The 24,481-nt window shown below is 44.6% G+C and overlaps 1 protein-coding gene across 2 annotated transcripts; it reads left to right on the top strand.

The window, feature by feature from the left end:
* The first annotated feature begins 31 nt into the window (after positions 1 to 31).
* abhd13 (abhydrolase domain containing 13) lies at positions 32 to 23,614 on the top strand. Of its 2 annotated transcripts, none has more exons than XM_055637407.1 (2): positions 32 to 154; positions 22,274 to 23,614. In XM_055637407.1, exon 2 carries the CDS (start codon positions 22,296 to 22,298, stop codon positions 23,325 to 23,327), a length of 1,032 nt encoding a protein of 343 aa, XP_055493382.1. In that variant the 5' UTR covers positions 32 to 154; positions 22,274 to 22,295; the 3' UTR covers positions 23,328 to 23,614. The 2 variants fall into 2 exon arrangements, with proteins under 2 accessions (XP_055493382.1, XP_055493383.1); XM_055637408.1 differs by having other exon boundaries at positions 56 to 154; positions 22,279 to 23,614.
* Positions 23,615 to 24,481: the final 867 nt, after the last annotated feature.

The raw sequence follows: 24,481 nt of genomic DNA on the forward strand, positions 1-24,481 counted from the left end.
CGTTGACGCTGCGGTTGGTTGTTGTCGTCGTCGACGTCACCCCCCTCGCTCTCCCTCTCTCTCCGCCCCCGACGCCGCAAGATGGAGGCGGCGAGCGCCTGAGCCGCTGCGGAAACCCACCCCCGCCCACCGCCCGTCCCGCACCATGGAGCCGGTAAGTGATGCGAGGCGCCGCCGAAACCACTCGCGAGGGTCGGTGGCAATGGAGATTGACGGTGGTCACTGACGTTGGCCCGCTGCTTCTCCCGCTGTGGGCCCGGACTGCTGCGGTCCCTATCCCCGGCCTAGACCAACCCCTATCCCCGGCCTAGACCAACCCCTATCCCCGGCCTAGACCAACCCCTATCCCCGGCCTAGACCAACCCCTATCCCCGGCCGACCCCTATCCCCGGCCTAGACCAACCCCTATCCCCGGCCTAGACCAACCCCTATCCCCGGCCTAGACCAACCCCAATCCCCGGCCTAGACCAGCCCCTATCCCCGGCCTAGACCGTCCCCTATCCCCGGCCTAGACCAGCCCCTATCCCCGGCCTAGACCAGCCCCTATCCCCGGCCTAGACCGACCCCTATCCCCGGCCTAGACCAACCCCAATCCCCGGCCTAGACCAACCCCTATCCCCGGCCTAGACCAACCCCTAGCCCCCCTATCCCCGGCCTAGACCGGCCCCTATCCCCGGCCTAGACCAGTCCCTAGACCAGCCCCTATCCCCGGCCTAGACCAACCCCTATCCCCGGCCTAGACCAACCCCTATCCCCGGCCTAGACCAGCCCCTACCCCCGGCCTAGACCGTCCCCTACCCCCGGCCTAGACCAACCCCTATCCCCGGCCTAGACCGGCCCCTATCCCCGGCCTAGACCGGCCCCTATCCCCGTCCTCCATCGTCCCCTATCCCCGGCCTAGACCGGCCCCTATCCCCGGCCTAGACCGGCCCCTACCGGCCCCTATCCCCGGCCTAGACCACCCCCTATCCCCGGCCTAGACCAACCACTATCCCCGGCCTAGACCGACCCCTATCCCCGGCCTAGACCGGCCCCTATCCCCTATCCCCGGCCCGGCCCCCATTATCGGGCCTAGACCGTCGGGTGAATTGCCGTTTCAGCTCATTAAAGCCAAGTCAAGTCAAGTTTATTTGTCACATACACATACGAGATGTGCAGTGAAATGAAAGAGGCAATAGCCAGAGAAGGCCTCTCCTTGTATAGGCTCTACTCATGGTACTTTTATTGACAATGTAAAAGGACATTTATGTCCCAGATAGCAAATGCATGTTGCAGATATTTGTGTGTACCTAGTGTAAAGCTTCATATGTAGAAAGGAACTGCAGATGTGTAGGAAGGAAGTGCAGATGCTGGTTTAAACTGAAGATTGACACAAAATGCCAGGATAACCTAGCAGGTCAGACAACATCTCTGGACAAAAGGAATAGGTGACATTTCAGGTTGAGACCCTTCTTCAGACTGGGAAGATGCATTTGTATTTTAGTATAAAGAAGAACTGCGCTGTGAACAGTTGTGTCAGAGGTTTTGGTAGTTTTTGTTTAGGGTTACGTGCTTCTTTTTCCAGGATTACAAACATGGCGTATTATTTTGAATGGTTGTTGGGGACAGCATACGAATATAGACAACTGTCCACGTTGTTGTTAAGATCATTCGTCAGTCTCGCATAGCATACAAGCTCTATATGAAAATAACTGACATCAGCTGAAAGGTGATTGTCGAAGCATGTAAATAAGTAGACAACAGATAATCGTTGTATCTGATAGAACACAATTTGGGATTTAAAAAAGAAGCAAACCACTGGAGGAGATGTGTAGGAAGGAACTGCAGATGCTAGTTTAAACCAAAGACAGACACAAAATGTTGGAGTAACTCAGTGGGTCAGACAGCATCTGTGGAGCAAAGGAATAGGTGATGTTTTGGGTCGAACCCCTTCTTCAGACTGAGAGTCAGGAAAGGTAAACGAGATCATGACCTATAATGATTGCCCCTACACATTGATATAGGGAGATATAGAACAAATGAATGATAGATATACAAACAATAATGCTGATCAAGGAAATGGGCGATTGTTAGCTGTGGGCTAGGTGGTAACAAGTTATGCAGACAATGAAACTCACCAGGATGACAGTGAAACTAGTACAGGAGTGGGAACGGAGAGAGAAGAGATGCAAGGTTTACTCGAAGTTAGAGAAATCAATACTCATGCTGCTGAGTTGTAAGCTGCCCAAGGAAAACATGAGGTGCTGTTCCTCCAATTTGCGTTTGAAAATTTGTCCAAATCCTCTTCCCAGGACAAAGGTCAGTATGGGAATGGAAAGGGGAGTTAAAGTGTTTAGCAACTGGGAAATCACCTGGGCCCAGGCGGACCGAGCTACGGTGTTCAGCGAAATGATCACCCAGTCTACATTTGGTCTTGCCGATGTATGAGTCCACACCTGGAACAACAGATATAATAGATGAGGTTGGAGGAGGTGCAAGTGAACCTCTGCCTACCTGGACAGAGTCGAGGGAAGAGGTATAGGGCCACTGGAGGAACTAAGTGGCCAGGTAACATCTGAAGAGGGAAGGAGATGTATTACATTTTGGGTTGGCGCCCTGCATCAGGACTGAGTTTATGTATGTGTGTTGAAAGCTGGGGGGGGAAGGGCGTTGACTAGCCAATATAAGGAGGTGAAAGAAACGGTCTAGCAATTGCAGTTTGAGTTGGGAGACAATGGCTGGTGGGTGAAAAGTAGATAGACATGGCAAGGGGGAAAAATGTGGGCAGATGGGTCCAGGTGAAGGGAGGTTGGATGTAGATGCTTAATTCTGACTGGACTGATTAGTGCGGGACATCACTAAGTCTCCTTGGTGATGGAGGGGAGTTGAAACGGCATACATCTGGGAGGTCAGGATTGCCATTGTGGACAGAGTCCAGGTGTTCCGCAAAAACGGTCACCTAGTCTGAAATGAAAATGCTGGAGGAACTCAGCGGATCAGGCAGAATCTATGAAGGGAGTAGATAAATATTGCAGGTCAGGACAATTCTTCAGACTGAGTTATTTGTCCGATGGTGGCTTAATATTAGTCTGTGGGGTCCATGGTCAACGGATGGGTTTGGGGAGGTGTCTGAGAGTTGACACCTGGCCTCAGCATTATGTAGTCCAGTCTGCCAGACTGCAACAGCACCTTGTCAGTGGGTTTGATGACAATATTGGAATTACCGAGTGTGTGGGGGACTCCACATTTCAAGGTGGTTGGATTGGAATAGGGCGAGTGGATAAGTCGAGATGGTCAATGTTGTGCCTGCAGTTGGAGGTGAAAAGATCAAAAGAGGGAAGAAAACCCGCCGAGTTACTCCAGCTTTTTGTGTCAACATCTATGGAGGTAGAGGTGATGGAACAGGAGCTTGATGTCTCAGAACTCATGCTGTTTGAGCGGTGCAAGGGTAAAGCCTTTGTTGAGGACATACCATACCATTAGAGATGGGGAGGTGAATGGGGACGATGAAAATTTGATAATCAAGTTTGTGGCTGGTGTCAGACATAGGGTGGGGAAATGGGGCTCAGAGGAGTACTGAAGAAGTGCTACGGGGAAGGTAGTGGGAAGGGGCTCGGAGGAATTACCAAGGTGAGAGCAGGAGGAGGGGATGGCTCGGAAGACACGGGTACTTGAGGAAGTATAGGAGTGAAGGGTAGGGGATATAGAGCGATACAGTGATGAAACAGGCCCTTTGACCCAACTTGCCCACACCGACCAACATATCCCATCTACGCTAGTCAAATCAGCCTGTGTGTGGCCCATATCCCTCCAAACCTGCCCTTTTCCATGTACGCGTCTAATTGTTTCTTAAAAGTTGCAATAGTTCCAGCTTCAACTACCTTCTCTGGCAGCTCGATCCATACACCCACCACCATTTGTGTGGAAAAGTTACCCCTTTGATTCGTATTAAACCTTTCCCCCTTCACCTTAAAGCTATGTTCTCTGGTTCTCGATTCCCCTACTCTGGGCAGTGCAGATGTGCGTCTACCCGATCTATTCCCCTCATGATTTTATACACCTCTATAAGATCACCTGTCATCCTTCTGCGCTCCAAGGAATAGAGTCCCAGCCTGCTCAACCTCTCCCTATATGTCAGACCCTTGAGTCTTGGCAACACCCTTGTGAATTCCTAGATACCTCTGCTCCACAACACTCCCAACGCCTTACCATTCACTGTGTAGGTCCTGCCCATGTTGGACTCCCTAAAATGCAACACCTCACATTTCTCTCTTATTAAATTCCATCAACCATTCCTCAGACCACATGACAACCGATCAAGGTCCTGCTGCAATTTTTGATATTCATCTTCACTATCTGCAGTACCACCCACTTTTGTATTATCTGCAATCTTGCTCATCTTGTCATGGCGTGGTTAGCATTAAAGGAAGGCTAGCAGGGAGCTGGTCGTGTTAAGGTTCCTGGTATGCGGGTGTCTGGAGATGCTGACTGAACTGGTAGTCGACCCCTCAACCTGGATCCGTCCTGACCCAAGACGTCAGCTAGCTATTCCCTCCACATTTGCCACCTGATCCGCAGAGTTCCTCAGAACACTTAATTTTTTTCATAAGATACCAGCATCTTGCTGCAGCAGAGATCCGGGTTTGATCCCTACTACGGGAGTTGTCTGTATAGAGATTGTATGTTCTCCCCGTAACCACATGGGTTTTCTCCAAGATCGTTGGGTTCCTCCCACACTCCAAAGGCCTATAGGTTTGTAGGTTAATTGGATTTGTATAAATGTAAAATTGTCCCTAGTGTGTGTACCAGACACGTGCCGTGAGTAATTATTCAGGGTAGGCAGTCAGGCGGCTTTTAAATAATCTTAAACCGCGCATGTGCAGATTGTTCTCCTCTCCATAAGCTGCACATGCGCGGTTTTATAAAGTCTTCAAAAGCTATATCTCTTAAAGTACCGTATTTCCCGGCAATGAAGACGCACCCCATTTTGAGTTGCTAAATTTTGAAGGAAGGCTGGCGGGACTTAGAATTTCTCATGCTCAAAAAAATTAAAATAATAAATAAATAAAATAACGATTCAATTTGCCCAAGGCTTCCAGATCTCCTCCATTCTGTATGACTGAATGGGGGGGATGGAGGAAGACGGCAGGTGGAGAGATGGTAGGAAAAATGGGAGCACACCGGGACAAGTTGAATCAGTTGTGATGTTATTGAACGATTATTCATTGCCGGGAAATACGGTATTTAAAAACATAGCTCAAAGAAATGTACTTACCACATTATTTGTACACAAACTCCATTCTTCCCTCTTTGTTTCTTAAGAGAATGGCAATCCATGTTTGAAAAACCTGCCAAGAAACTTAGGCTGCTGCGAATGCGCAGTACATAGTCCACGGTGCAAAGTAGAATTTCAGCTGCCTTCATCTCCCTTTGTCCTTGACGACTTGAAGCAGCGTCGACGGCACGTGAGCGGCACAGACATTCGCGTCTTACAAGTAGTGCGGATGAAAGGCACGGGAGAATTATGCCTACCTAAGAGATCGATCTGTTAGGGAGGCATAATTATCCTGTGCCTTTACTATTTATATTTAATAATGACCATGTTATAATTTTAGTCAGGGTAGGCAGTGCCTACATTGCCTACCCAGACGGCATGTGCCTGGTGCGTACAATGGTGTTAATGTGCGGAGATCGTTGGTCGGTGCGGACACGGTGGGCCTGTTTCTGCGCTGTATCTCTAAACTAAACTAAATCTAAGTCGCATCAAGAACTTGGAGGTTGTATGTGAATCTTTGTCTGCTGCAAGATGAAAATGAAAATTTCTCCCTATGAAAATCAAAGTATTCAACATGCTGGAACTCTTAAACTGAAAATGCTGGCATTACTTAACAGACATGGAAAGGGAAACAAGGTCAAAATCTTTGGTTGAAGATCCTGTAACAGTTTTTCCAGTTAATCCAGTGTCTTATTCCACAATTTGGCCTAAAGTCAAAGCACTGAAACAGGCCCTTTGGCCCAACTCATCCATGCTGGCCAATGTGCCCATTCACATTAGTCCCATTTGCCCACTGTTGGTCCCATTTTATGTCTACATGAAAATACAAGCTTTAGTACAGCAGTAAAAAAAAAGGATAGTACAATAGGAATATTGTCTAATCCATCCTCCATCTGCTTGTCTGAACTTACACCTAACATTTTCTCATTTTGTTATTTACAAGGATTTTTTGTTGTTTTAATTAAGTCTAGATAATTGCTTTAAGTTGTCACTGGTGAGAAAAATGTATTAAAAAAAAGTTGAGACTTTTTTTTTTCCAAGAAAGAATCTTTGAGGGGAAAAATTGCATGAGGACCAAGCAGCAGGATCAGTTGGATGTTTCAGCATAGGCAGTGATGAGGGTATAGTGGGATCAAATGGCACGTGTTATATCATTATTTAGTAATCTTGTTCTAACAACATTAATAGAACTGCCTTTGGATGTTCGCAATGTGTATTATGCAATTCATACACAAGCTTAAAGAGCTTGTGTATTTCCATTTTCCCTCGTGTTAATCACAATTTGCCTTTGTCCTAAATATTCTGGCAAGTGTTCACTACAGCGGAGACAGCAAGGGCTACCGGAAATTGGAGGAGCAGCACCTCGTATTCCGCTTGGGCAGTCTGCACCCCAGCGGCTTGAACATTGACCTCCAATTTCCGGTAGCTCTTGCTGTCTCCTCCCCTTCTCAGCTCTCCCTCAGCCCTCTAGCTCTTCCCCTTCCTTTCTTCTTCCTGCCCCACCCCACCCTACATCAGTCTGAAGATGGGTTTCGGCCCGAAACGTTACCTATTTCCTTCGCTCCATAGATGCTGCTGCACCTGCTGAGTTTCTCCAGCACTTTTGTCTGCCTTTGATCCAACTAGTCGACAGTGAGCAAATTGCCCTCCAGAACAATTTGCCCACCCATTCCTTCTTTCCTGAGATGCTGCCTGGGCAGCTGCATTACTCCAGCATTTTGTGTCTATCTTCGGTTTAAACCGGCATCTGCAGTTCATTATCTTTTCTATGGAACTATTTTCCAGCCCCCCCACTCCCTCATCTTGACTATGGAAATTTTCAAATAGCTCCTGCTTTCCTTCTCAAGATTCAAGATAGATTTAATTGTCACGTGGGCCTGATGGCACAGTGAAATGAATTTCCATACAGCCATACAATAAAAATCAACAGGACACAACACACTATAGGGTTTGACATAAAACATCCCCACACAGCAGAATCAAAGTTCCCCACTGTGTGGGAAGGCACCAAAGTCAGTCTTCTTCCTCCACTATTCCCCGTGGTCAGGGCCTCCCCCAGCCCTCCGCAGTTGCTGCTACGGGCGGCCCGATGTCCAGGACCGCACGCCGGGGTGTTGTAAGTCCGACGTCGGGGCTGCGGGACGTCCTCAGCGGCGTGAACACAGAGTCGGCCCCCTCCTACCGGAGTCGGCGGCTTCCAAAGTCCGCAGGCCGCACCGGGTGGAGACTGCTGCTGGAGACCCTCTGCAAGGCGCCCCAGGACTCCACGATGTTTTTCAGCTCCGCCCGCGTTGGAAGCTCTCCGCACCAGAGCTCCACGATGTTGGAGCAACGGCCCAATGCTCCGGAGCTCCAAACGGCGACCCAGGTAGATATCGCCCGCTCCGCGGTGACTCCAACGCTGCGCCGCCGCTGTAGCAGCCCTGGTCCGGTCCCCGGCAGGAAAGGCCGCTCCGATCCAGCTGGTAGGCCGCGAGTGGGGGGGGGGCGAGGACGCGACTCGGAGAAATAGTCGCGTCCCCGCCAGGAAGAGACTGGGAGACGCTTTCCCCCTTACCCTGCCCCCCTCCCCCACATAGAAAAGTAAAAGTTTCCCCCTAAAACAGACTTTGGACTAACTGAAAAAAAAAGAAGATAGAAATGACAGGCTGTATGTAGAGGCTGCTGCCAGTCCAGCGCCCCTAGTGGCAACTCTATCACCTCTCCCTTCCCAGTTCTCCCACCAGTCTTACTGTCTCTGACTATATTCTATCTCTGTCCTACCCACTCCCCTGACATCAGTCTGAAGAAAGGTCTTGACCCGAAACGTCACCCATTCCTTCTCTCCAGAGATGCTGCCTGTCCTGCTGAGTTATGTTCCAGCATTTTGGGTCTATCTTCATTCCTGTACACCTCTTGCTTGCTCCTGGCCCAGATCGCTCCAAATCTTTGCAGTCCATGTACCTGTCCAAGCGTCTTTAAAATGCCATTTACCTGCCTCTTCCAATTCCTCTGGCAGCTCATTCCATATATGCACCACTCTCAGTGTTGGAAAGTTGTCCCTTTGGTTGCTTATAAATCTTTCTCCTCTCACCTTAAACCTATGCCCTCTAGTTTTAACCTCCCACACTGGGACAAATATTGCGACTATTCATCTTATTCATGCCTCTTTGATTTTACGATACGATACGATAGAACTTTATTTATCCCAGGAGGGAAATTGGTCTGCCAATAGTCATAAATACTTATGAAACATGAAATTAAAGTGATGAGTTGAAAGTCCAGGATTGGGGATGTGCAAAGATTGGGGGGAAGGGGGAAGTAAGTCTATGCCATGACCTCCATAAGGTCATCCCTCAGCCTCCAATGTTCCAGGGGGAAAAAAAGACAGCCTATTTAACCTCTTCATATAGTTCAAACCCTCGTGACCTGTGATAACATTCTCAAACCTTATTTGCACCCCTTCCAGTATATTGGCACAGCGGTGCAACTAGAATGGCAGATAGCACATAGAACAGCACAGGAACAGGCCCTTTGGCACACAAAGTCTGTATTAAACATTATGCCATGTTAATCTCCTCTGCCGACACATGATCCATATCCTGCCATTCCCTGCATGACCACGTGCCTATCTAAAAGCCTATTCAGTACCATTAATGTTTCTGCCTACGCTGGCAATACGTTCCAGGCACTCTGTGTATTTAAAACAGTTGCGCCCGGAGAAAGCCCACACAGTCATGGGGAGAATGTACAAACTCCGTACAGATTGTATCCACAGTCAGGATCGAACCTGAGTCTCAGGTGCTGCAAGGCAGCAACTCTATTGTGCCACCATACCGCTTCTGACCTTTATTCCAATCATCTGCCTATCAACCCCCCTCAACTTTGTCCACCTTTTAGCTGCCACCCTTAATCCTGCTTCTCCCCTTCAGTCTGAAGAAGAGTCTCGACCCGAAACGTCACCTTCCCATGCTCTCCAGGGATGATGCTGCCTGACCATTACTCCAGCAATTAGTGTCCCTTTGGAAAATCATTAACGTTTTGGTCATTAATAGGCCAGTATGCACAACCCATGTTCTGTCTTGGTTAATAGGTGGGAGAGATGTCCATACAACGGGTGGCACTTTAACTTTCACTATCAATTAAATATCACCATTGGTAAGCCGAGGAGCCTCTTTTAACTTTGCTAAGTTATCCCAAAATGTCAGATTGGCATCAATTCTCTTTAATGCAGACAGTTCATTTACAACCATCTGTTTCTCTTGCAGCTGGCAAAGGCTCCTTGTATGCTGTATGTATTGCTAGTCCTCCGGTTGCCTTTATTACCAAAGATCAAGATGGTCCACTCCTGTAAAATGCAATGGACTGACGTGTAGTACGGAACGGAGCGGGACGTCTGCCATTTTAGCAAACCCGACCTAACTTCCGTTATGCCTCTCGCAGTATAATCAGCAAAGATCATAGAGCGGAATCGGGTCGGGTTGGTTTCAGGTTGAGACCCTTCTTCAGTCTCGTCCCGAACGGTCACCCATTCCTTCCCTCCAGAGATGCTGTCTGTCCCGCTAAGTTACTCCATCTTTTTGTGTCTATCTTCGGTTTAAACCAGCATCTGCAGTTCCTTCCCACACACATCAGTTTGTCCAGTCGAGGGCACAATTGGCGATCGAAATACAACAGCGAATTTTCAAGGATGATTAATGCTCCAGTTTATGTACTTAACTTTATCCTGCGTTGAAACCGATCCCGGGTGTATTAATCACCAGTAAATACACACTTCATTCCCTTCTTTTCATTACTTGTATGACAGTTTCTAAAATCGATGCAATAAATGACAGAAATTACCACATTGCACCACTACAGTATACAAGAGAACGCACCAACCCTACACAATGCTTTAGGGCCCGTTTGAATGGGTGAAAAATACAGCGATTCCGAATCTCGCTGCACTTACCCCAGTAGAGTTATTTTCTTTACTCGTTTCAATGCGCGTAAAAGCAAATGACAATACAACATGAAGATTCTTGCGACAAACAACCAAAAAAGCTTGTAATGATTAGCATTTTATTAACATTTCACCTTTTCATTTTGGATTGAATAAATAAAAGTGATAGACGTTTACACAGAATTCAAATTTTTTTAAAATTATGGGTAGCATTTTGGAGATTTGTAGAGAAATGGAACACTTAATGTTGAGGCACAGTTATTGTAATACGACACGTAAAATGCCTGTGTTTTAAAATCTAAATATTTCTTTGCTGTAAAATAAATAGTTACACATGGTCATGGCTGATTACCCTATATTCTACTAATTGGTATTCATATATATTTTTTAATAAACACGTAAATGATAAATTGCAGGAACAACGTATTTTTAAAAGAGTTTACTTCAGTTGTGATTAGTTTGTTAAATGCGCCCTCTTTAACGGGTATTGTGGTAATCATAAACGGTGTAAACCATTTGAAATAGAAATCAATTATGTTTTCTCAAAACAAAAATCGAGGAAAAATGTCCTGAGTGCATAAATTCCTAATTCTCAATCAAGAAACTCCATCAAGAAACATTGGATTATAATTTGATTTTAGACGGCCAATACGATCCATTAGGAACCGCTACAGTGCTACGTGCTGGAATGCACTTAGGCAAATGAAATGCATCGGTCTTCAGCGATTTAGAACTGTGTTCTGCATTGCAACAATTTCATGCATATTGAGCTAGGAGCTGAAGCTAGCGTCTGCAGTTTTAGCATGGCACAATTATAGGTAATCAAAAGAAAAATAATTAACTTCATCTAACACCTGGGTGAGAAGGGTCTCGACCCAAAATGTCACCCATTCATTCTCTGGCCCGAACCGCTGAGTTACTCCAGCTTTTTATGTCTATCTTCGGTGTAAACCAAAGATCGTACAGCTGAGCAAGATGGTCCACTCCAAAGAACATAGAGTGGACTCCATGACCAAAGATCATAGATTGGAGCTGAGACGGTTACGGAAATGGCGCTGGAGATTACCCATGACCTACAATGGCTTTTTTTGACTAGTGGACTATCTTGCTCCACTCTATGATCTTTGTTTATTACTGTCCTAGTCTGGCCAACTGGGACGGTGTCTTTTTTTTTTTTTTACTTCCTTGTTGGGAGGGGTGACTCGTTAACCTCCTTGTGTCTGGATCTATAGGTTTTCTCCTCTAAACCTCTCCGGCCATTGTAATTTCTGTCTACTGGAAGAGGGATTGGCGACAAAGCTTCCAACTTTTTGGAGTTCTCTATGAAATGCTCTCTAATATATACTGAAATTAGGCCTCAATAAACCAACATGTTTGAGAAACTCGACACTGCAGCATGAGATTTTCTTCATGTGTGCCATCCCTATCTGAGCCATTATTAAGAGGGCGACTGGGCTGTAAATCCACTAATGCCTTCTCTTTTGCAATGTGGATATGTTTCAAGGCTTCACTACTCTTCCTATTCTGAAGAAATCTCTCCAAGAGCATCGTTACCACTATCATGAGCATATTATCTAATTATCTCTACTTCCCTTCTTAAATAAAGAAACCGCACTGGCTACTCTCCAAACATGGCCTGCGACTAGAGAAGATACAAAAACCTTTGTCAAGGTTCCTGCAATCTCTTCTGTTCCTCCTCAATTCTCCATCAGGCCCTGTGGATTTATCCATTTTAATGCTCTTTAAGAGCACCAACACTACCTCGTTGATCTCAAACTGCCCTAGAATATTAGTAGACACAAAATGCTGGAGCAACTCAGTGGGAGATGCAGCATCTATGTTCCTCGCATTGATCTCGCTGTCCACAATGTCCTTCTCCTTGGTGAATACAAATGCGAAGTACTAATTTAGAACCTCACCTGCATCCTCTGACCTCAAGCATAAATGTACTCCTTTATACGTGGTTGCTCTCTATTTTTTAATGTACATATAAAATGCCTTGATTTTCACCAATTCTAACTTCTAACTGAGTTTATTGTCACCGTGTACCTAGATACAGTGAAAAGCTTTTGTTGCATGCTAACCAGTCAGCGGAAAGACAATAGATGATTACAATCGTGCCATTCACAGTCTACAGATACATGATAAGGGAATAGCATTTTGTGCAAGTTAAAGCCAGTAAAGTCCGATCAAAGATAGAGTGTCTCCAATGAGATAGGTAGCAGGGCTAGTTGTGCTAGGATGGTTCAGTTGCCTGATAACAGCTGCTCCTCCCTGAATCAGGAGGTGGGCATTTTCACACTCTTACACCTTTTACCCGATGGGGGAGGGGAGAAGAGAGAGTGGCCAGGGTGCCACTCGTCCTTGATTATGCTGCTGGCCTTGCTAAGGCAGCGTGAGGTATAAATGAAGTCACTGGAAAGAAGGTTGGTTTGTGTGATGGTCTGGGCTGTGTCTTCAATTCGCTGCAATTTCTTGCAGTCTTAGATGGTGCTGTTCCCAAACCAAGCTCTGATGCATCCCAATACAATGTTTTATTTCTTGCTTGCTTTGTATTCTACAAAGGTCCTATCTGGTTTTACTTTTCTAAACTTCTTTCCTTTTTTCTATTTTACCAAATCTATAACTTCTTTGGTCATCCAAGGTTCTTGCCGTCCTTATCCTTCTTCTTTTTAACTGGAACATGCCGGTTCTGAATGCTGATTAGCTTAGCCTAAACGATTCCCATCTGCCAGATATGGATTTACCCAATAATTACTGCACTCAATTTACCCTCCGTAGCACCTGCCGAATAATGCTCTAACTTACCCCAAGGTCCACATATACTTCTTCATAACTATCATAACACTTATGGAGTTGTGATTATTATTCCCAAAATACTCTTCCACTGACACATCAGAGCGGTGCAGTGGCACAGCGGTAGAGTTGCTGCCTTGTAGCACCTGAAACCCGGGTTTGATCCTGAGAATGGGTGCTGTGTACGGAGTTTGTACGTTTTCTCCTGTGACTGTATGGGTTTTCTCCAGGTGCTCTGGAGAAAACCTGTGCAGGTTTGTAGGTTAATTGGCTTCTGTACATTGTCATTAGTGTGCAGGGTAGAACTAGTGGATCATCGGTTGGTGTGGACTCGGTGGACTGAAAGGGCTGTTTCCATGTTGTATCTCTAAACTCTAACTCTGTAACCTGGCCAGGATATTTTCCCTGTACAAGATTCAGTATAGTTCCTCCTCGAGTTGAACTATCTAGATACATTTTCAGGAAATCCTCTTGGATACACCCAACAAATTCTATCACCGTCAATATTGCTGAAGTCAAAGTCGCCGACTTTGACAACCCTGTTGTTTTTACATCTTTCTGTAATCTGTCTACATACATGTTCCTTTATATCCCACTGGCCATTGGAGGGCCTATAGTATAATGCCATGAGAGCAATTGCAATCTTATTTTTGAGCTCTATCCATATCGCTTCAGTGGATGAACCCTTCAGTATGTCCTCCGAGTGTTGGCATGATATTCTCCTGGATTAGTAAAGCAACTCCACCTCTTACCTTCCTCTCTATCACATCTGAAACATCAAAACCCTGGAAAGCTGTCCCTCTCACAACCAAGTTACTGTAATGGCTACCACATCTGCTTATTCCTTTTCGTGGTGGCCACCACCAACTTTCTGCCTGTACTCTGGGAATGACCACGATGCTTGCATACTCCCGAATGAGCCTGCTTTCATCCAGCCATAGCACAAGTGTCCTTACTAGGTTAGTGAGCATTTACAGCTAGATGCAATTCCTAGTGACACTGAAAGACTCCCACATGGTACAGGAGGAGCATAACAATGTCCTCCTCACTACCATTTTCACTCAACTACCACCAGAGGAACTTATGAAACAAAAACACCTCACATTATCTGACCCTCAGCCTCCTCTCCAAAGCCTCAAGCCTACGCCTCAGCACTTAACCTCAGCATGATTGCCCCCAATAGGCCACACTGCCACCGCTTTCCTTCTTGGATGCCGTACCTCTCAATGAGCTCATCAAATGGTTTTTTTAAATGTCTGCACTGCTCTGCCTCCGAGCTGACCAAATGTGAACACGCTATTCCAACTGCGGTCTCGCCAGCTGTAACATTATGTCCCATTTCTATACTAAATTCACTGCTGATGAAGGCCATTGTGCCAAAAGCCGCCTTCTCCACCCTATCTACCTGTGACTTTACTGTTGGGGAAGTATGTACCTGTACTCCTTGATCACTCTGCTTGATGACACTCCCCAGGGCCCTACCGTTCACTTTGAAGATCCTGCCCTAGTTTCACTTTCCATAATGCCACACCCCATACTTATCCGAATTAAACTCTCTTTGTCACTGGCTTTGATAAAGTTCTGCATTTCAGGCCAAAGATCCTATAGTGGAGCAAGATAGCTTACTCCTGCGAAATGCAATGGGCTGACGTGTAGTACGTTACGGAGGGGATCCTGGGCATTTTTCCCCGCCCATTTTAGTAACCGGAGCCTACCCGACCCGACTCGCAGTGTAATCAGCGTTGCGGGGCAACAGTTTGTGTGTGTGTGTGATATAGGGTTAGATTCATAATTCTGTCAGTTCACACTTCTGTTAATTCTTGTCAAGAATAAAATTTGGCTCTGGTAATTGTCTTTTTTAATGTTTTTTAAATCATTTCTTTTTAAATGGCTCACAAGCAGTGCTTGAGTTGATTTTGTAGTAACCGGAACCTACTGGACCCGCAGGGTAATCAACGTTGCGGGACAACAGTTTTTGTGCGTGATATAGGGTTAGATTCATAATTCTGTTAGTTCATACTTCTGTTAATTCTTGTTAAAGAATAAAATGTTTATAAACACACATACATGAATGTGATATAAATGTATTTAATCATATAACACACACAACTGTATTTCTTCTGATTTTTGTATCCAATAATGAACTTTATTTCAGACTAGACAAGGGACATTAAATAAGAAACATTGTAAACCTCCCCGCAACTTCACACACCAGGCCTTCTCCCCCCCCTCAACTCTTTCCCCCCCCCCCCCCCAGCACTCCCTCGCCTCCCCCCACACTACAATGTCTCCCCCCTCCTATGCCCCTCTCCCCGCTGCCCTGGGCCGCGCACCCCCTCTCCCCGGACCGCACACCCCTTCTACCCGCTGCCCCGGGCCGCCCACCTCCTTCTCCCCGCTGCCCCGGGCCGCCACTCCCCCGCTGCCCCCGGACCCACACACCCCTTCTACCCCCGCTGCCCCGGCCCCACACCCCCTCTCCCCGCTCCCCGGGCCGCACACCCCCTCTCCCAGCTGCCCCGGGCCGCACACCCCTTCTCCCCGGGCCGCACACCCCTTTTCCCCTCTCCCCGCTGCCCCGGGCCGCGCACCCCCTCTCCCCGGGCCGCGCGCCCCCTGTCCCCGCCCAAATCAAAGAACAAAGCGAAGATACGGGAGTGGAGGCGGAAGTAAAGATCCGATCTTTGGCCGGAAGCAAGATGGCGGAATAAGATGGCGGAGGCTGGTTGCTAAAATGGGTCCTATAATCACCCATGAATCTGCCCATGACCGTACTACGTGTTTGCGTGAGAGTAAGCCACCTTGCTTCAGGATCTTTGTTTCAGGCTGCCCTGGAAGATTAGATTGCATGCAATCCAGGGAGAGGTAGCTAATGATTTAGAATTGGCTGCATGATAGGAAGCAGAGGGTGGAATTGAAAGAACACTTTTTTGGACTGGAGGCAAGTGACAGATTCTATGCCTGTTGCTGTTTGTCATCTATATCAACAATTTCAATGAAAATGTGCAAGGCATGATTAGTAAGTTTGCAGATGACATTAAAATTGGTGGTATCACATTCAGTGAAGATGGTTATCATAAATTATACTGGGTTCTTTATCAGTCTGGCAAGTTGAACGTGCAGTAGCAAATGGAGTTTAATTCAGATAAGTGTGAGGTGTTACATTTTGGGAAGTCAAACCAGGGCCTATTCATGCTCATGTTTTCTATGTTTTGAGTGTATTAAAGAGTCATAGAACCCAACAGCAAAGTAGGCCATTCTGTTAATGCCAATTAAAAATGGACAAAATTGATCTGAAGAAGGGTCTTGACCTGAAACGCCGCCATTCTTTCTATTCAGAGATACTGCCTGTCCCCCCGCTGAGTTACTCCAGCATTTTGTGTTTACGGTGTAAGCCGCGGTGTGCAGTTCCTCCCTACACAAATTGATCGCACACTAGCTTTTGATTCATAGCCTTGTAGATTATACATCTTCAAATGCCCATCAGGGTTCTTTAGGCGTAGGAAGGAACTGGAAAAGGAATCGATGATGAATTAGGGTTGAGGCACCTATTCCTTCTGGGGTCCTTTAGGTGATGCTTCTGTCTCTGATAACTTTTACGACTATGAATCAAGAAACTCCACTACTTGTTGCCTGAAAATTATGTTAATAGTCACCCTTGCAACTTAAGATGAAATCAGTTGTATATTACACAAAAAATAAGGAAGTAGAACTTGGCCCTGTAGAAGCATACCACACACAGCCCTAAAACTCCAAACTAAGAATCATCAATTCAAAGAGCATAGAAACAGGAACTTGACCCAGCAAGTCCACACCAGGCACCTATTTGCACTACTTTTGTATTAATCATATTATTTTAATTATTACTATATTGCCACCATTCTGCCCCTGCCATGCACAACACTACCACACACATCTATCATTTACAGCAGTCAGTTCACCTAACAACGTAAATCTGTGGATGTGTGAAGCAACTCATGCAGTCATTGGAAGAAAATGTAAACTCCACAGACATCATCCTCGATAAGAACTGAACAAAGGAACCTTGAGCTGTGAGGCTATCAATCTATTAACTGCACCACTCTACTGGCCATTAGCTATTCCTTTTTGTCTTCTACTGCTTATTCACTAATCTCTTGATTTATCAGTCTCCCTTGAAATGCTGATATATACCATCCCTCAGATAGTTTCCTGTAATTTGCACACCACTTATGATGGGATGACCATCTGCAGGTTCTAGTATTTCAAATTATTCCCCTTATCTGACAAAGCTTACATTGTGTCCCTCTTTGACAAGAGATGCAAAGTATTTATTCAAAGCTTTACACATTTTCTACCCCCATTGGGCTGTCATTTGGATCCTTAAAAATATCTGACTTTTTCTTTGTTATCTCTTATTACTCAGGTTAATTATAGAGAACCTTCCTTGACTGCTATCCAAATATTTTTCATGCATTCTTTTGCCTTCTTAAATTCCTTTTAAGTTTCACTTCTGCACTGTATCCATAATAAACTTCCATTTTTATTTTCAATTCCATTCTGTATGTGTTTTAATTTGTTAAAATATTGAGAACTTCCCCTTCACCATCATATTTCAATTGGAACATATTTTTGCTGAACACTTACTGTAACCTACTTTGAACGCTTCCAAATGCTGCAACACAGATTTATCTTGAGGTATGTATAGGAAGGAAACTGCAGATGCTGGTTTTAACCGAAGATAAACAAAAAAAGCTGGAATAAATCATCAGGACAGGCAGCATATGTGGAGAGAAGGAATGGGTGACGTTTTGGGTCGAGACTCTTCTTCAGACTAGTTTAGGAAAAAGGTAGCTGGTTCTTTAAAAAAAATCCACCTTGGCCATGGATATGACTACATTTATTTCTTGTCAATCTTCGCACGTGACAGAAATGGATTCTTCGGCCCAACAGTCCATACTGCCCAGAAAGTACCTCAGTTATCGGTACTCGGTCTATAACTTTCCAACCCTTGGGTGTTCAAGTGCTCATCTAGATATTCCTTAAATGCTGTGAAAGTACTTGCCTTTACCATCACCTTCGGCACTGCATTGCAGATTCTAGGCACCCTCCGGGAAAAAGAAATCGTCCTTCGGTCTCCTCTAAACCTATTGCCCTTCGTCCAAAACCTTAATCCTGCCGCTTTAGACATGACTGCTAGAGGAATATGGGTCTCATTATCTGCCCCTTGTAGGCCCCTCATAATTTGGTACACCTCTATGAAAGTTTCTCCCCATCGTCCTCCACTTCAAGGAAAACAAATCCTGCTTATCTAGACTCTTCTAACCCTGCTGAATCTCCTCTTCACCTTCTATAGTGCAATCGTATTCATCCCATAATGTATGCATATGAAACTCTAACTGTGGCGTAGCCAAAGGTTTATAAATGTATGTTGTAATCTCTCTGCTCTTATATTCTGAAACTAGGTTAATTAAGGCAAGTGTCCCTAACTCCACCTTCACCATTTTATTTTCTTGTCCTGAGATATTCAGGAATAAATGTACTCAGATGTGACACAACATTGCTAACTATCACAAAATCGGAAACCTGGGTGTGTAGCTCTTTCAATTGGTGGCAGTTTCTACACAAAGTTGTTCAATGAGAGGTTTCTTGGAAACTTTACATTTTACTGGATATGCATGCACAAAGGAACGTTGTATTAGCATTGGAGATGTACTCATTCTTTAGGGAACGGGGGTTCTCCTCTTCCATTGTAGATGAGGCTCTCACTTGGGCCTCTTTGTAATCTCGCAGCTCCGCTCTTGCTGTCCTCCCCCCACCCCCCCATTCATTACAAAGACAGAGTCCCCCTTGTCCTCACCTTCCACTCCATCAGCCGTCGCATACAGCGTATAATCCTCCGACAAGGGTCGCCACCCCCAACGGGATCCCACTACTGGCCACATCTTCCCATCTCCACCCCTTTCCGCAGAGACCGTTCCCTCCGCAACTCCCTGGTCAACTCGTCCCTTCCCACTCAAACCACCCTCTCCCCAGGTACTTTCCCCTACAATTGCAGGAGATTGAACACATGTCCCTATACCTCCCCCCTCCACTCTGTCCAAGAACTAACAGTCTTTGCAGGTAAGGCAGAGGTTCACTTGCACCTCCTCCAACCTCATCTAGTGTATCCGCTGTTCCAGGTATGGACTCCTGTATATCGGCGAGACCAAACGCAGGCTCGGCAACCGTTTTGTAGAATACCTCCGCTTAGTCCGCCTAAACCTACCTGCTCAACACTTTAACTCCCCCTCCCATTCCCACGTTGACCTTTCTGTTCTGGGCCACCTCCACTGTCAGAGTGAGGCCCAGCGCAAATTGGAGGAGCAGCACCTCATTTAATTGCTTGGGCAGCTTACACCCCAGCGGTATGAATATTGACTTCAAGTAGCCCTTGCTTTCCCTCTATCTCCATCCCCTGCGCCTTCCCAGTTCTCCTACCAGTCTCTCTGTCTCTGACTACATTTTATCTCTGTACCACTAACTCCCCTGACGGTCTGAAGAAGGGTCTCAACCCAAAACGTCACCCATTCCTTCCCCAGAGATGCTGCTTGTCCCGTTGAGTTACTGCAGCATTTTGTGTCTACCTTTGTTGTATTAGCAAAGGTATACAGAGATTTCTGCTACATCGCATGCTTCATCCAGTGAATTGTATATAATGCAATTGATCAGCCAGGGAACGCTATTTGTATTACACGGGCCAAATTGATTATAACGCGATTTTGATTGGAAACGAGAGAACCACTTAAAAGTTACTTTGGAAATTGACAAACAGAAAACAAGATGAGGAATAACATGTTTCTATGTGGAAAAACAAAGTGCTGGAGGAACTTAGTAGGTCAGGCATCTAGGAGGGAAATGGGCAGGTGACATTTTGTGTTGGGACTCTTCTTCAGACTAATTATTCCAAGGAAAGGTCCCGACCCAAAATGTCTGTTCATTTCCCATCTAGATACTGCCTGACCCACAGAGTTCCTCCAGTAGTTTTTTTTTAAATTCAAGATGCCAGCATCTGCAGTCGTGGGTTCCTTGTTTCTATACTACCTCTTCACACTAATTGGACACTCTTGTCTCTGAAGAACACAGTCTATCAGTTTACTACAGGTTGCCAATTGCCTCTATTGACATGTGAAAGGATACTCTATTGAATGATGTAACGTAGACTCTTTAGTATATTTAGCTTGTAGTCATAAAAATAAACCTAAAGCTATTAAAAACATTTTCTTTTTGAGGGAAAAATGTTGTCATTGCAGGTCTGAAATTCTATAACTCCATTTCCCGCATTGCCACAATTATTTTTCTGTAAGGAGGTTTCTTAAGTGCCTGTCCCACTAAGGCTATTTTTAGGCGATTGCCGGCGAAGGTCATAGTCGTAGCAGGTCGAAGAAAAAACAGTGACTGGACCCCTCCTTAGACATAAAATTTGAAATAGAATCATTACTTTAACAAAAAAAAAGGAAATCAGCACCAGCGACAACCTACGTCACCAGGCGAGAACCTACGTTAACCTGGCGACAACTACAACTGCACCTACGTCAGGAGAAGTCAAGTACGCTCATCGGCGTCAAACCCACTGTCGGCAACTGTCTCCGAAATGTATTGGATGACTGAGGAGACAACTCACAACCACACAGCCTAGTCGCCTGTAGTCACCTAAAAAATAGCCTGTGGGACAGGCCCTTTAGGAATACAATCAATCAATCAAAGACTTTATTGTCATTCAAAAATATATCAATAAATGCAAGTCTGAACAAAATTTTGTTGCATCTGGCTCACTGTGCAACACAAAATAACAAAAGGATAAAATAGATAAAAAGATAAAATGGATAATTGTGGCAGCACATTACATGGAATTCAAGAGTCTGATGGATCGGGGGAAGCAGCTGTTGCAAAACCTGGCCGTTCTGCTCCTTATACTACGATACCTTTTGCTCGAGGGCAGCAGAGTGAACAGTGCATGATGGAGGTTACACAGAAAAGCTGGAGAAACTCAGCGGGTGCAGCAGCATCTATGGAGCGAAGGAAATAGGCAACGTTTTGGGCCGAAACCCTTCTTCAGACTGCTTTCAGTGCATGATGGAGATGTGTGGGGTATTTTATAATGTTGTTGGCCTTGGGCAAGCAACGTTTGCACACAATGTCCCGGATTGAAGGAAGAGAAGTCCCGATAATTTTTTCAGCCGTTCTCACCACTCTGCACGGACTTCTAGTCGGAGGCTTTGCAGTTCCCAAACCAGACAGAGATGCAGCTGGTCAAAATGCTCTCTGTGGTGCCCCTGTAGTAAGTGGTGAGGACGGCTGAAAAAATCATCGGGACTTCTCTTCATTCAATCCGGGGGAGATAAACTCTTCTCACCCGGCGCAGAAAGTGCAACCGCTGCTGCGCTCTCTTAACTAGTGATGCGATGTTTTGTGACCAAGTCAGACTGTTTGTGACTTTTGAACTATAGAAGAACCACCTGTATATGCAAGAAAGGTGTTTTGTACATTTCTTAGCACTGGCCATAGGTCTTGTATAGACAAAATTAGTTTGCATTGACCGAGCCTCATCTGCAGTGCTGTTCACAATTCGTATTGTCATATTGATTTTTTTGATGGAGCCCCTGCTGTAGTTCCCTTGGTGGAGGGGAGGTCTGTATCCGTGATGGACTGGTCCACCACTTTTTGTAATGTCCTTTGTTCCTCGGTGTTCAAGTTGCCAAACCAGGCTGTGATGCAACTCTCTACTGTACACCTGTAGAAGAATGTTTATCGACCTGCATGATCAATTTAAATGTTTATTTTCATATGTTTTAAGTTCTAAATGTTCTTATCTTTTATTTAGATTTTACTGCTTTTCATTATTAATAAAGCTGATATGAAAGGTTTTATCATATCACACAAACTGTGTACTCTATGTAAAATGTTCAGTTTGATTTTTATTATCCTCTGAAGTAGTAGATTACATTTCAAATAGTTCAAATTATGAAGCAATTTTATTTTGTCGTCCTCTGCAATCTATAATCCACATAGCTGGTGAAATAAAACACAGTCTGAAGGAACTCAGCAGGTCAGGCATCATATGTGGAGGGAATAGACAAACAGGGTTTCTGGTCTTAATGCTGAAGAAGGGTCCATTCCCTCCACAGATGCTACCTGACCTACTGAGTTCTTCTGGCATTTTGTGTTTTGCTCAAGATTTCAGCACGTGCAGTTTCTTGTATATTCATTATTTCAATCTTTTAACATTTATTGTACAGCACCCATTGAAGGATTTATCTGTGTATTTTCCTTTTTTTTAATAGAACAGATGTCCCTGAAAGACTCATGTGTCTGAAAGAGACTACGATGGAGAAAACGTGGAAGTCATGGACCTATGTCAGGAAATGGCTGATTGTCTTGGTGTCATGGTCTTGGAGTTTATGCCGGATTTCTCTGCTAGCTTTGATTTTGACCTTCCACTTATATGGAGGCATCCTTTTGCTTTTTTTGATCCTTGCCTCAGTTGCCGGTATATTGTATAAATTTCAAGATGTACTCCTCTACTTTCCAGAACAGCCACCTTCTTCACGTTTGTATGTTCCCGTACCTACTGGGATCCCACATGAAAACCTTTTTGTGAAAACCAAAGATGGAATCCGACTTAACATAATTCTGTTGAGATATACTGGAGATAACGCATCATATTCACCAACCATCATTTATTTTCATGGGAATGCTGGTAATATTGGTCACCGGATACAAAATGCTCTGTTGATGATGGTCAATCTGAAAGTTAATGTATTACTTGTAGACTATAGAGGTTACGGAAGGAGTGAAGGGGAACCGAGTGAGAAAGGCCTTTACTTGGATTCAGAAGCTGTCTTGGATTATGTCATGACCAGACCTGATCTTGATAAAACAAAAGTAATCTTATTTGGTCGCTCCTTGGGCGGCGCAGTGGCTATTCACTTGGCCTCGGAGAATCCACATCGCATCTTTGCAATTGTTGTTGAGAACACATTCCTCAGTATCCCACACATGGCCAGCACTTTGTTCTCCTTCTTTCCCATGCGGTATCTCCCACTCTGGTGCTACAAGAATAAATTTCTGTCCTATAACAAGATCGCACAGTGCAGGATGCCATCGCTTTTCATTTCTGGATTGTCAGACCAGTTAATTCCTCCAGTCATGATGAAACAACTGTGTGAGCTGTCAACATCACGGACTAAGCGATTAGTCATTTTCCCAGATGGAACTCATAATGATACCTGGCAGTGCCAAGGCTATTTTGCTGCTCTTGAACAATTCATCAAAGAGTTATTACAAAATAATTCACATGAAGAAGTAAAATCCACATCTAATGTAACAATAATATAATTTTTTTTCTGTATTTGATGTAAATTTGAAATGTTTAAGTACAGAAATGGCGAGGGTTAACATGGGAAGCTATTGGCTGTTTTATCACCAAAGGTGGAATTTTTATTACATGTTTCAGTGCATGAGAAAAGTATACTGATGTTTCCTACACAGCTCTGTTGATCTGATCAGCTAAGTTGTTCAATGCTGTAATGTAAGAAGGTTTCCTTTAATGAGCACCATATGAACGAAGCATCACTTTATTTATTCCCCTTTTGAATTAAAATGTTTTGATTTTCTGTGAGAAATGTTGTACGTGAATTTCTTTTTACATGTGCCAAAATTCCCTATACACCAAATGCATACTTATCTGATTCAGAATGTGACTAGAGCGTTCCATGCACAATTAAGTTTAGGGTAGTTTATCCTAAGTTTAATAGTCCTAAATGAAATTGTACTGTTCCATAAAAAAAATAATTATATATTTTTGGAAATTTTATTTCTTTGACTATTTTGCTGACCTTAGGATTGAATATTTCAACTTTATACTTGGTCCGTGCTCTATTCAGAAACCATTACCTTTTTATGTAACTAAATGTACTCTACAAATAACAAGGATGGATATCTTTGTGTCTATCTTCAGTTTAAACCAGCATCTGCAGTTCCTTCACAATACACAAAGATAATTTCTCTTTAAATTTTAAATAGACTAAATTGTTGTGGATTCTTGGGGAACCTGTCTACCCATCCAATATGAAAAGCATGATCCATGAGGAACAGCTTATGCAAATTCTACAATTTTAACATTAAAATCCAGTATAATAATTATTGGGTGGTTGACCTGAAGAACATCTTAATATATTTTCAAACCATGCATTGTTCGAACCAAGTCCAAAATTTCCAAAATATCACTTTTCCTTGTTACTCTGCTTCTGATTTACTTGGCCAAGTCTATTGTGGCTAAAAAGAGTTTGAACTGGTTTTACAATTTTTAAAAACCCTGCATTCAATAATAATTTCAATCCTGATTAAGGTATTCAGAAATACAAAAGTTGAAATCCACTGTATCATAAGGTTCATGAACAGTATTCTACAAGCACTGACCTGTACTGATTCTTTCTCTGATAATTTTTTTTAATGGCTCCAATAACAAGAACCAGTTTTGGAAGTTTCAA

Source organism: Leucoraja erinacea, chromosome 6 (assembly GCF_028641065.1).
Source record: "Leucoraja erinacea ecotype New England chromosome 6, Leri_hhj_1, whole genome shotgun sequence".
NCBI classification, from domain to species: domain Eukaryota; kingdom Metazoa; phylum Chordata; class Chondrichthyes; order Rajiformes; family Rajidae; genus Leucoraja; species Leucoraja erinaceus.

Bases quoted from the DNA above. Each gene is read 5' to 3' on its own strand.
- abhd13 (XM_055637407.1), top strand. From the start codon at position 22,296: ATGTGTCTGAAAGAGACTACGATGGAGAAAACGTGGAAGTCATGGACC.